Source organism: Physeter macrocephalus, chromosome 5, assembly GCF_002837175.3.
Source record: "Physeter macrocephalus isolate SW-GA chromosome 5, ASM283717v5, whole genome shotgun sequence".
NCBI lineage: Eukaryota > Metazoa > Chordata > Mammalia > Artiodactyla > Physeteridae > Physeter > Physeter macrocephalus.
Genome location: NC_041218.1, coordinates 91984671 through 91996930, shown reverse-complemented (window position 1 = coordinate 91996930; position 12260 = coordinate 91984671). Strand labels below are relative to the sequence as shown.

Sequence of the window (12260 nt, the reverse complement as noted above, 5' to 3'; positions counted from 1 at the left end):
GGGACCTAACTAAAAGTTTTTGCACAGCAAAGGAAACCATCAATGAAACAAAAAGACAGCCTACATGATGGGAAAAGTATTTACAAATGATATGTGACCAGCAAGGGGTTAATATCCAAAATATCCAAAAAGCTAATATAACGTAATATCAAAAAACCAATCCAATCTAAAAATGGGCAGAAGACCTAAATAGACATTTCTCCAAGGAAGACATACAGAGGGCCAAGAAGTACATGAAAAGCTGCTCAACATCACTAATTACTAGAGAAATGCAAATCAAAACTACAATGAGGTCTCACCTCACACCAGTTAGAATGGGCATCATCAGAAAATCTACAAAAAGCAAATGCTGGAGAGGGTGTGGAGAAAAGGGAACCCTCTTACACTGTTGGTGGGAGTGTAAATTGATATAGCCACTATGGAGAACAGTCTGGAGATTCCTCAAAAAACTAAAAATAGAGTTGCCATACGACCCAGCAATGCCACTCCTGGGTATATATCCAAAGAAAAGGAAAACATTAATTTGAAACATATATACACCCCAGTGTTCACAGCAGCATTATTTACAATAGCCAAGATATGGAAGCAACCTAAGTGTCCATCAACAGATGAATGGATAAAGAAAATGTGGCACATATATACAATGGAATATTACTCAGCCATTAAAAAAGAAATGAAATTTTGCCATTTGCAACAACATGGATGGACCTGCAGGGTATTACGCTATGTGAAATAAGTCAGAGAAAGACAAATACTGTATGTTATTACTTGTATGTGGAATCTAAAAAATAAAACAAATGAATATAACGAAACAGAAAACAGTCTTACAGATACAGATAACAAATTAGTGTTTACCAGTGGGGAGAGGGAAGCAAGGAGCGGCAGGGTAGGGGAGTAAGAGGTACAACCTACTGTGTATAAAATAAATAAGCTACAAAGACGTACTGTACATCACAGGGAATATAGCCAATATTTTATAATAACTTTAAATGGAGTATAATCTAAAAATATTAAATTGATATGTTGTACACCTGAAACTAATATTGTAAATCAACTATACCTCAATAAAAAAAAATTTTTAATAAAAAATAAAACGTAGGATAAAAAGGAAACAACATAATGACAAAAATGTTAGATAATGTTGTATGCTCCTCACCTTCAGACGAGATGGAAAACTTCGGCACAGGAGATTACTTCTATGGATTTTTCAAGAGAAACTAGAGGCAGATAATTCCTTAGTGAGACAGGAATGGCTTTACCAGACTCAAAAGGGAATTTAGTCCTAATTCTCTTAATTTGTCTTTGTTTTATCCTTGTGTGGATCAAATGGATTACACGTATCAGTGACTTTGGGAATATACACAGAGTTTTTAAAATCAGTGGCTGTGCATTAGTCAAGAAATCAATATTTATGTTTCTGTTTTGGGTTTGGCGGCTTGTTTTTAGTGTTGGCTTTTGTTTGTTTGCTTGCTTGTTTCTTTAAGGCCAAAACTCGTGATTAGAAAGTTTAATAAATTCCAAATTGAGAAGTTTAATCAGTGTTGAGTCTTGTCTAGGAACGAGGGAAGGTCTGGCAGGCTTTCCTTGCTGATCTGTCAGTCATGATTATCAGTGACAGCCATAGTTCTTCTGGGCAACCAAAGCAGTAAGCATCTTCCACCTGAAAAAAGAGAGATGGGTCAACTAGGTTTTTTCATTTTTCCTTTAAGGAAAACTGTTTTAAGAAGGTACTACTCAGATCATTCCTTTCCATAAAAGTTAAATATCTCTACATCCCATTTTAGATCATGCCTGCTCCAGCAGCATTCTTTGTGAATAAAATCGTTTCATAATTTGAACACTGTCAACATCTCTGTGTATTTGACTAACCTAATTCATCAAAGCATTACTTAAGAATTTTGTTTGATAGTCTTAATATTATTAAATTTTAATATTGTTATATTTGTGCAGGATCTTCTCCATACTGTCTTCAAGAATGGGAAGGTGACAAAAAGCTATTCATTTGATGAAGTAAGAAAAAATGCACAGCTGAATATCGAACTGGAAGCAACACCTCATTAGGCTTTGTTTTATGCCTGGGTATGTGTGCGCGTGCCTGCGTGTGCGTGTGTGTGTGTTTACGTGCATGCACACACGTATACACCTGTGTGAGTATGTAGTACATAATGTTTATTGTACAGATGTGTGGGGTTTCTTTGTGTTTTATGATACATCACAGCCACATTATTTGTTGGTTTATGGACATACTGCCCTTTTCATTTTTTCTTTTTTCCAGTGTTTAGGTGATCTCAAATTAGGAAATGCTCTTAACCATGTAAAAGATAATTGCTAAAGTAAGCTTTTTAGGGCCCTTTGCCAATAGCTAGTAATTCAATCTGGTATTGATCTTTTCACAAACAGAACCAAGAAACTTTTATATATAACTGAAGATCACATAAAACAGATTTGCATAAAATTATCATGATTGCTTTATGTTTATATTTAACTTGTATTTTTGTACAAACAAGATTGTGTAAGATATATTTAAAGTTTCAGTGATTTAACAGTCTTTCCAACTTTTCATGATTTTTATGAGCACAGACTTTCAAGAAAATACTTGAAGATAAATTACATTGCCTTTTGTCCATTAATCAGCAAATAAAACATGGCCTTAACAAAGTTGTTTGTGTTATTGTACAATTTGAAAATTATGTCAGGATATACCCAATCGAATTACTAAACCTCACTGCCCCTTGTAGAATATGTATTAATCATTCTACATTAAAGAAAATAATGGTTCTTACTGGAATGTCTAGGCACTGTACAGTGATTATACACGTTGGTCATTGTATTGTACCAGTGAAATGCCAAATTTGAAAGGCCTGTACTGCAATTTTATACGTCAGATATTGCCTGTGGCTCTAATATGCACCTCAAGATTTTAAGGAGATTTTTAGAGAGAATTTCTGCTTACACTCTAGAATATATACATAAATGTAAAATATTGACAGAAATGGAAGTAGTGTATTTTAAAGTAATTACACTTCTGAATTTATTTTTCCTATTCTATAGTTGATATGACTTAAATGAATTACTGGAATGGGTAGTGAGTGTACTTATTTTTAATGTTTTGATTCTGTTATATTTTTCATTTTTTTCAAAAATTAAATTGGATATTCAATTTTATGGACATCATTTATTAATTTTAAACTGAATCCCTCAATAAATAATGCTCAGGCAAGTTCTTAAATGAAGATAAATTATCCCAAATGAAAAGCATGATGACATGAGTTTGAATAATCTGAACCAGAAGTGGAAAGTTGGCTAAATTCGGTGTTCAACATCAACGTGTTCTAGAGTGATTAAACTGCTAGATTCTGAGTCAGTCATCACATTTGACTAGAGACCAGGATTTTTTAGATGTCCTTTCTCTTCTAAGGCAGAGATTGGCCAGCTGTGGCCAAATTCGGACTACTCTTTCTATAAATACATGTTGTCTATGGCTGCTTTCTCACAAGAACAGCAGAAATTGAGTCATTGCAGTAGTGACCCTGTGACCCACAAAGCCTGAAATGTTTATTATCTGGCCCTTTACGGAAAAGTGTGTCGACCCTGTTGTAAGAAAAGGAGTGTGCCTTGAGATGGAGTTTTTCGCTCTTTTGTCTTTTCTCATTTAAGGATCTGATATTAGAAGAGTATTTAGAAAAGCTTTAACAACATGACATTAAAAGTGAAATTTTAAAAATGGAAAAGCCATAAATCATTTGGCCTAAACAGTTACATGAGAAAATACTTTATCACTAGAGTAATCTAATTAGAGGTATCTTTATTAAACATCTTTTATAAGCATTATTATTAAGAAGAATATGGGTTTTTGCAGATGATTCTAAACACCTGTCTAATGAGAACAGTAGGCCTCATTCACACTTCTAGTAAGAGTTTTCATCCTGTAATCCCTGGGAGAAAATAATTTTAAGCTGATTTATTATTTTTTAAGTAAAGAGTAGGAGTATTAAGAGCACACCTTTCTTCACAAAATATGCTAAGGGGCTTATAGAGAAGGAAAAGAAACTATTACCAATAACAACTTTGAGAACCACCCATAATTTTGATTTTGCTTAAACACTGCAATTATGCTACAGATGACAGTCTTTATACACTGTGAATTTCAGCCGTTTCAGTGTATCTGGAGGAGTTTTATTTTAAAACTTTCAGTGAATGCTAAAATCTGTACATTTGTACATGGCCATAGATTGGGGGATGGAATGATTAACTCCGTTAGCTCTTAGCCACTTGGAATTGATTCATCCTGAATCTCCATCACGTAAGCACTTAGTATTTGGCCATCCCCATTCTGAGTAGCAACTGGGTGACATAGGTAGCAAATAGAACTCTGTTGTGTCACCCTTAAATCAGCCTGACTCTCGCAGACAAAAGCAAATGGCACGTGTGGGTTTGCTCAAGTCATTAGATTTGCAGTTTACAACAGTCAGTCCCCCTCAGTTCATAATATCCTGAAGTATTATTTGTATTTTAAATAGGAGATAGGAGTTCTGCGTTAAGACTCTTTATTTGTACTCTATACTTAAAGTAAGGTGGTTTTAATGATTATCCCTTATTTCCTTTCTTGAAATAAATTGTTATGAAAAACATTTTATAATGAAATCCATCTTGGAAAACTAGAAAGAGAAAAATGGCAAGGTAATTATTGTTCTGTTTGCCATAATTTAGAATTCAAACTTAAACAAGTATTTTGTAGTTTTACATTCCTTTTTAACCCATCTCGTGGAGAATGTCCGCTTTTCTCCCAAGTTGTATGTTAAATCAATCTAATATGTATTCAGCATCAAAGATAAACATGTAATAAACATGGAAATAAAGTTTAGCTCTATTAGTGAAATGTTAAATTTGACTGTGTGCTTCAAATAATGGCATTTACAGAGTTACCTTTTTTAGGTATTCTTCCAGTTCAAAGAATTAGAGCATGAAAGAGGGAGAAACATCTAGGATGCCTCTTACTTTCTGCCTTGTGCACTCTATGGCAGTGCCTTTTACTAAGGACACTGGAGGAAGATCAGATTTGGGGGCAAAGAGCACAATTCCTCAGGTAAGATTTGAGATGCCTTTGAGACGTTTAAATGTGGATTTTAGGTAGCTGGAGATACCGATTTGATATGAATGTGATGTATAGATGATCACTGGAGACACAAGAGAGGATGCTTCTCTAGGCAGAGTATAGAGTATGGCACGGGAAACCACAGGCTATAGGCCAAATCCAACCCACCATCTGTTTTTGTAAATAAAGTTTTATTGGAACACAGCCATGTTGATTAAACTACTGTTCATGGCTGCTTTCATGTCACAGTGGCAGAGTTGAGTAGTTGTGACAGACCTTATGGCCTGCAAAGCCTAGAATAATTTACTATAATGGCCCTTTAAAGAAAAAAAAAAATGTGCGGATCTCTGCTATAAAGAAAAGAGGGCCCAGGGCAACACCATAGGCACTCTCAAAAGTTTTAAGTGGCAGCGGAGCAGGCAAAAGGAGACTGACAAGCAGTAGCTAAAGAAATGAAAGGAAAACCAGGAGGAGGAAAGTCATGGAAGCCCAGGGAAGGGCTTTTTTTTGCACAGGTGTTGAATGCTGCTGAGAAATCAAGTAGAGCGAGGGATTCGAAAGCATCTATTGGATTTGACCTCCTGGAAATAACTGGCAGCTTAGAGACATGCCCTTCCAGGTAGTAGAGGGGGTAGACGTCAGAAAGAAGCTACCTTGCACAGCTCCCAAATGTTGGAAGTGTGAAGGAGGAGAGAATGAGGCAACAGTGTGTCTCCCTTTCCCTTTTTAGGTACTGCTTTATCTCTGAGAAGGACCCAGGAAAAAGGGAGAAGTGGAAGACCAGAGAGTCAAAGGAATCAGCATGGTATTGGGTTCCAAAGAAGGTGGAGGAGGATGGGGTCCAAAGGATTGGCTTCCGATGGACAGAGTGCTTTTAATCTAGAAGAAAGGAGAAGCTAGTGCGTATGCAGGCTTTGGTTTTCTCTGTGAAATTTGAGACCAGGGCAGATGGTTGAAAATGCAAGTTTTAAAACAGTTATTGTGGAGAGTAAAGTGCCCAGAGGTGTTGGGTCCTCCACACCATTCTATAGTTCCCCAACTAGTTGGTGATTGAGAACTTATACTGAAAATTTGCCTCTTGGGGTTTTATTTCTGTTGCCCTCCCTAGTAACACCCTGATGCCTAGGTACAGACGCACAGAAAATAGAGATAACTTGGAGTTTTGCCAGATAAGTCTGAATAGAACAAAGGACAATAACTGAATAATTATTAAAATTGACTTGTTGAAAAAGGGTCCTACGGTACTTAAACTGAATGGGTAAGGACGTGAACGCAACACACTGTGTTGGGAAGACAGTAGAGAGCCCAATGGACAGTCTGACGACAGCTCTGATCTACTGGGAGTTGTTGAACAAGCAGCTTGGGAAGGACAGAAAATGCTAGCCTGAGACCAGGATGCTTGGATTAGTGATCTGAGAGGAGCAAGTTCGTGGTGTAGGACGATCCAAGGCATGACCTGGCAGTGGCTACATGAAGTTAAGGGAGATCACTGGAGACAAAACAAGATCACGAAACCTAAGAGGACAAGTGGGTTGGACGGGTAGACATTAAGATCATCCAGAGTCGCAGTGGAGAGGAAAACTAAGTCAGGTGGCAGTGTGCTCAGTGAATGAAAGGAAGGGAGCAGGAGGCAGCAACAAGGAGGGGTGTGAGCCTCAAAGGGATCAGACAGTGGAGACCGCTGACGCAGGCAAGCCTGCAAGAGGAGGAGCTCCGCCTCCTGGAAGGGTCCAAACGTGCGTGGACAAGTAACAAACTGATTAAAAAGTGCTTTGTGTATTGCCAAAGGCTTGATGTCCTTTACCAGATGCTTAAGCAATATTTGTTGAGTTAATGAATAGACGAAAGGAAGGAATAATCTCGGTTTAAAATTTCTTGGTTTCGCTAGCTTGCTGCAGCATCCCCTTTCAACTGACATAGGCCCAAGTGTTCCAGCCTTTAAATACATTTTTGAATTTTTGTTTTTAATGTCTTAAGAGTCACATTTTCTTTTTTAAAGAAACCAGCCAAAGCATTCTGCGCCAGTTAAAATCGGTCACCTCTTATTCAGGTTATTCCCACCTCAGATTATTTTATTTTATTCAAAAGTTTCTCTATTATTTATTCCCCCCAGAGACAACTCTATCTTAATTGGTTCACAGTTCTTCATTCCATTAAAACTTATTTATTTGTTATTCCAGCAAAGAGAAATATATTCTTGAATGGAATTTTAGACTCACTCAAATTACCGACTTCACCAAAATTTTTTTAACTAACATGAAAATGGGTCCTCGGTAATCAAGAATTTTGCCTGCATGCTCTCACATGGGCTGACTGACCCCTCACCTTACTGGTATATAGGACTCTTCGTGACTTAGTTGGTGTATTCACAAGGCATCTTTTTACCACTTTTCAGGGCTCGTAATGTTCTCTTGGCGAGTAGAATAAGCTGTCAATCGACTTTTCTACCAGTTTATAGCATAATCTCTGCAGAAAAATACAATTTTGGTTTACATTGATTTACGTTCATCCCAGAGAAAAGAAGCATCTTTCTTTGGTTGGCAGCAAAATACTATTAAAAATATAGTTATCCTGACTTACTTTATTTTCTTATCTAATTTTGTAATTGCCTACTGAGCTGTTACTTCTTTGAGGTCAACTAGGGAAGATGTTCTGTAGTTTTTATTAAGATGGATGGATCAGCTGTTGGGCTGAGGAGCCCTCCTGATGGATTGACTACAAATTTTATTCTTTTTAGGTCTTCCTAAGTAGCCTGAACTCTGAGCCTGGGAAAAAACAACTCTTATCTTCAACCTCTCCCATTCTAGTCCTTCCTCCTCAGCCAACAAACATGTTCCTGTTTCTCCAGTCCTTAAAAAAAAAAAAAAAAAAAGTCACTCCCTTGATAGCACCAGCTTAAGTCGCCCTTCTCCCTTTCATATCCAAACTCTGTGTACACTTCCTCTCCATTTACTGCCTCACTTGCTGTTCATCTCCCATCTGGTTCTCATCGCTCATTAAACAAAACAGAGGCCTCCTGATTGTCAAACGAATGTGTTTAGTTCTTATCTTACCGGAGGCTCTCCCCTGTATTTGCCACTGTTAGTAATTCAGTCCTTGAAACTGCTTCATCTTGTGCAGGAACAGCTCGGGTGCCTTCTCTCTCTGGGGCTCTTCTTCACACACTTACCTTTTCAATTTTGGCAGGTCCTACTTATCTCCATATTTATCTCAGCTGATCTCAGCCATTCGCATGCTCTCAGCAATCACCTGTTTACTCAAGCCTCCACGCATTTCTCTCTCTAGCCCAGACTTTTCTACCTGTGATGCATTTCCACCCAGATACCTACTCACATACGACAAGGCCAAACTTATCATATTCCTCCTGATTCTCTACCTCATTTGGGGGTTCAGCCAACCGCCCAAGCCAGAGTTCCCTCTGCATTACCCTACACATGTCCTCAATTACACATTCCTATTGATTTACCTACTAAATAATGTTATAATCTATCTTCTCTCCCACTCCCACTTTAGGCGCACAAATCTCTTCCTGAAACAATACAAAAAATACCTAACTAGATTTTCCATCCTTAGCCCCCTCCCCATCCTGCTGTGTTCTACCAAAATCGAATCATTTCAGTCCCCTGCTTAAAGCATTTGGTGTTGTCTTTAGCCCACAAAAATGCTCAGAATCCAAACTAACCCACAAAACCCTCCCTAATCTGGCCCCTGCCACACACGCAGCCTCATGTCTTGCCCTGTTTTCTGTGCCAGCATCACCTACTTGCTCTGCCTACACACACTCCTGCACGTGCACACACATCACGCCATTTCCCTACTCCTCTCCTTACTTATGCTGCCTTTGGCTAACTCATTTTAGGTGTTAGGTGGTAACACCCCCAAGAATCATGCAACAACTCGCTCATCTGCCATCCCCACCCCACATGCCCGTCCTCTGGCCTCCATAGGTACTGAGTGTATTTCTAAAACAGCTCTTACAATCCATGGTTCTGGGTCCTGCATGAGGCAATATAGAATGGTGTTTTATTCATCTGTATCTCCTGCATTCAGTACATTTAAATGTTTGTTGAATAAATGTCATTAAGATGAACACTTTTCCACAGTGTTTTGGTACCCTTTGTAGTACCCTGAACACTTTAATAAGTGTTAAAAAACAAAAAACAAACAAAAAAAACCAGTAGAACGTTTTACTAAACGTTTTTGTTTTTTTAAACACGGATAACTTTTTCAAAGCATGTTCACATATTACTGTCTTTTTGGAAAACCCTTAGAGTAAATTCATGAAGTGTTTGTTTCATCAAAATATAGGTTAGAAGACTAACATATAAAGAGGATAAATTATTTGCCTAATATTTCCTTGTATTTACTTAAGTAGTTCATAACTTTCCTTGGACCTTAGACCTCTGAGACTGTGCTTACAGCTGTGGACCTTCTTCAGAGAAAAACTCATTTGCAAATAAAACAATTTGCCTATAACTTAAGGGGGTTGCTACACAGACTCCACCATGAGAACTCCTAGTTACGGGCAGACGTCGGAGATATGGCGGGTTCTCTTCTAGACCACCTCAAAAAAGCAAACGTTCACAATAAAGCGAGTCACATGAACTTCTGGCTTTCCCAGTGCCTATAAAAGTTATGTTCACACTATACTGCAGTCAGTTAAGTGCGCAGTATCATGTCTAAAAAGACAATGTACATACCTTAATTTAAAAATATTTTATTGCTAAATTCTAACCATCACCTGACCATGCAGGGTTGCCACAAACCTTCAATTTGTAAGAAGACAAGCGCAGCAAAACAAAGTGCGGTAAAATAATGACGTATGCCTGTAATTGCAGAGCAGAGATTAAGGGTGCTCTCTACCAAATGCCCTTCCCTCTTTATTTGAACGTCTAGTGGTGCTCTTAGAAATTTTAAGGTTTTAATCACCTTAAATTGTTTTTGGAACAAGGCAAAGTAAGTAAATATGATTTTAATTCAACTCACAAGGGGTTCTACAGACTTCATTGATGCAGAGTCCAAAATTGGTGGCTATTTTAAATGTCTCTTTTACAGATGGAGAAACAGAATCTTCTCTGTAAACCAAGCAACACCAAACTTTTGACAAAAGCTTTCTCTGTATTTTTATAACTAGACGATTCTGTTTCCAGAATGTAAACAGACTAGGTAATTCTGACCACCTTCCACTAAAAACCAAAACTAATGGGTAACTTTTTTTTTTTTTTTTGTATTGAACTAACAAACAGATCAGTAAGAAATTACCAGGTCAAAATCCAAGTGAAAATGGGATGTGGAATAGAGAAGCAAGTACTGAAGGTACTTTTGTCCTGGGGTATCTACCAAACCTGAGGAATATGAGCTTCAGTTTCTAGGGCCTGACAGGACACGCGAACAGGAACCAAAGACCCTTTATAAAGCAGGTCCCGCAAAGGGCTGCTTCAGGATGACGGTGAATCAGTAGTAAACCTTTACCCCAGCACCACTAGGGCACAGCAAGAAAAGTTGCTTTAGCTCTGGGCAGACCGAGCTAAGAAAAACCTCTGACAAGTTGTCACTCCAAGCTAGCCCTTGCACCTAGTTGCAACCCAAATTCACACCCCGTACATGTTACAAAAACCTCAAGCTGTAAATTTAGATTAAACTGGACTGGGAGAATTCCCTAAATGCTTGACAGAGTGCAAGTCCTCTCTGAAAGGATACTGTTTCATCTTGAGCCTCAAAGAATTCCCAAAATAATACTCTAAGGAAAATGAGCAACTCAAAAAGTAATCACACAAGGAAACAGGACACCATGAATGAGAGTGACCAAAAAAATCCAAAAGTTTCAGATATGGAAATTATGAGACATTATAAAATATGCATAGTATTTTTGTTAGTGAAATAGCTTGAAGCTACACAGAATAGGAAATCTTTTTAATAACAGATTTGAAAAAGGGATTAACGGAATTTGTGTAAATAAAAAATACAGAAACTGAGATTAACAGATTAGATAGCCGTAGAGGGAACCAAAGGGAAGACAGGTCAGAAGGAATTATTCCGAACGCAACACAAAACAAACGGACAAAATCAAAAAGAAGGTAAGCAACATGAGAGGGGAAGGGCCTAACGTATGTCTAATCAGAGCTCTAGAAGAAGAAGAAAGAAAATGGGGTAGAAGCTATATTTCAAGATCTGAGGGTTCAGGATTTACCTGGACTGATAAAAAGCAACAGGTGAAAGATTAAAGAAGCTCAGTGAATCCCAAGCAAGATAAATTTTAAAAAGCCACACCCAGACATGTTATAGTGAAACTGCAAATCAACAATAGTACAGAAAGTGTCTTAAGAGCAGCCAGAGAAAAAGAGATTGTGGGAATTCCCTGGCAGGCCAGTGGTCAGGACTCTGTGCTCTCTTTGCTGAGGGCCCAGGTTCGATCCCTGGTCAGGGAGCTAAGATCCCACAAGCTGCAGTGGAAGCCAGGAGACAACGCGATGACCTAAGAGGAAATAATTACCAACGTAGAACCCTATTCGCATGAAAAATAATTTTCAAGAATGAAAATAAAGACATTTTCAGATCACCAAACTCAAAGGTTGTCACTAGCATACCTTCACTAAAGCAAATTCTAAGAGATGGATGAAGAGCAATAGAAGTAGTAAATATATATGGGGCAACTAAACAAAATTGACTATATGAAAAAACGATGATGTCTTGTGGATTTAAACAATATTTAAAATCTACAGGTATAGCATAACTCAGGAGCAAGGTAAATGGAATTCAGAGTGTTCTACGGCACTTGAATCGTCAGAAGGAGGTTAAACTTATTGATCAATTTTAGACCTTGCTTAAGTATGTATGTTGAATTAATAGGAATAGGAACAAAGTATGTTACTTTCAAACTAACAGGAAAAGATCAGAATTTTTCAAAAGGCAGCCAAAAGTGAGAGAAAAGGTAACAAAAACAAGTGGGACAAAAACAGCAAAATAATAATAATAGGATGCATGCTACATACATTCAATATATATAACATATATGTCAGTAGTACATAAACATATCCTACACAATCAGTTAAAAGAATGTTTTTTTAATCCAACTGTTTGCTGCTTACAAGAGACATGTCTAAAGTATAAGATGCCAAAAGGATGAAAATATTTTTTAAATCAAACCATTTACTGAAAATAATTG

At 37.6% G+C, this 12260-nt stretch overlaps 1 protein-coding gene across 5 annotated transcripts in view; it reads left to right on the top strand.

Annotated features, from left to right (window-relative positions):
- The window catches only part of NAMPT (nicotinamide phosphoribosyltransferase), a 66032-nt gene that overhangs the window by 35308 nt on the left and 18464 nt on the right, over nucleotides 1-12260 (top strand). For 2 of the 5 annotated variants that reach the window (XR_008617453.1, XR_003679952.1), the window contains 3 exons: nucleotides 1951-2079; nucleotides 4936-5086; nucleotides 5826-5900. Coding sequence is in view for 2 of the 5 variants with exons in the window: in XM_024115955.2 (XP_023971723.1) it covers nucleotides 1951-2061 (111 nt within the window). In the remaining 3 variants the exon portion in view is untranslated. Of the gene's footprint in view, nucleotides 1-1950; nucleotides 2659-4935; nucleotides 5087-5825; nucleotides 5901-7832; nucleotides 9149-12260 lie in introns of those variants that run through there. The other 3 variants (XM_024115955.2, XM_028490185.2, XR_003679951.2) reach the window with 2 other exon arrangements.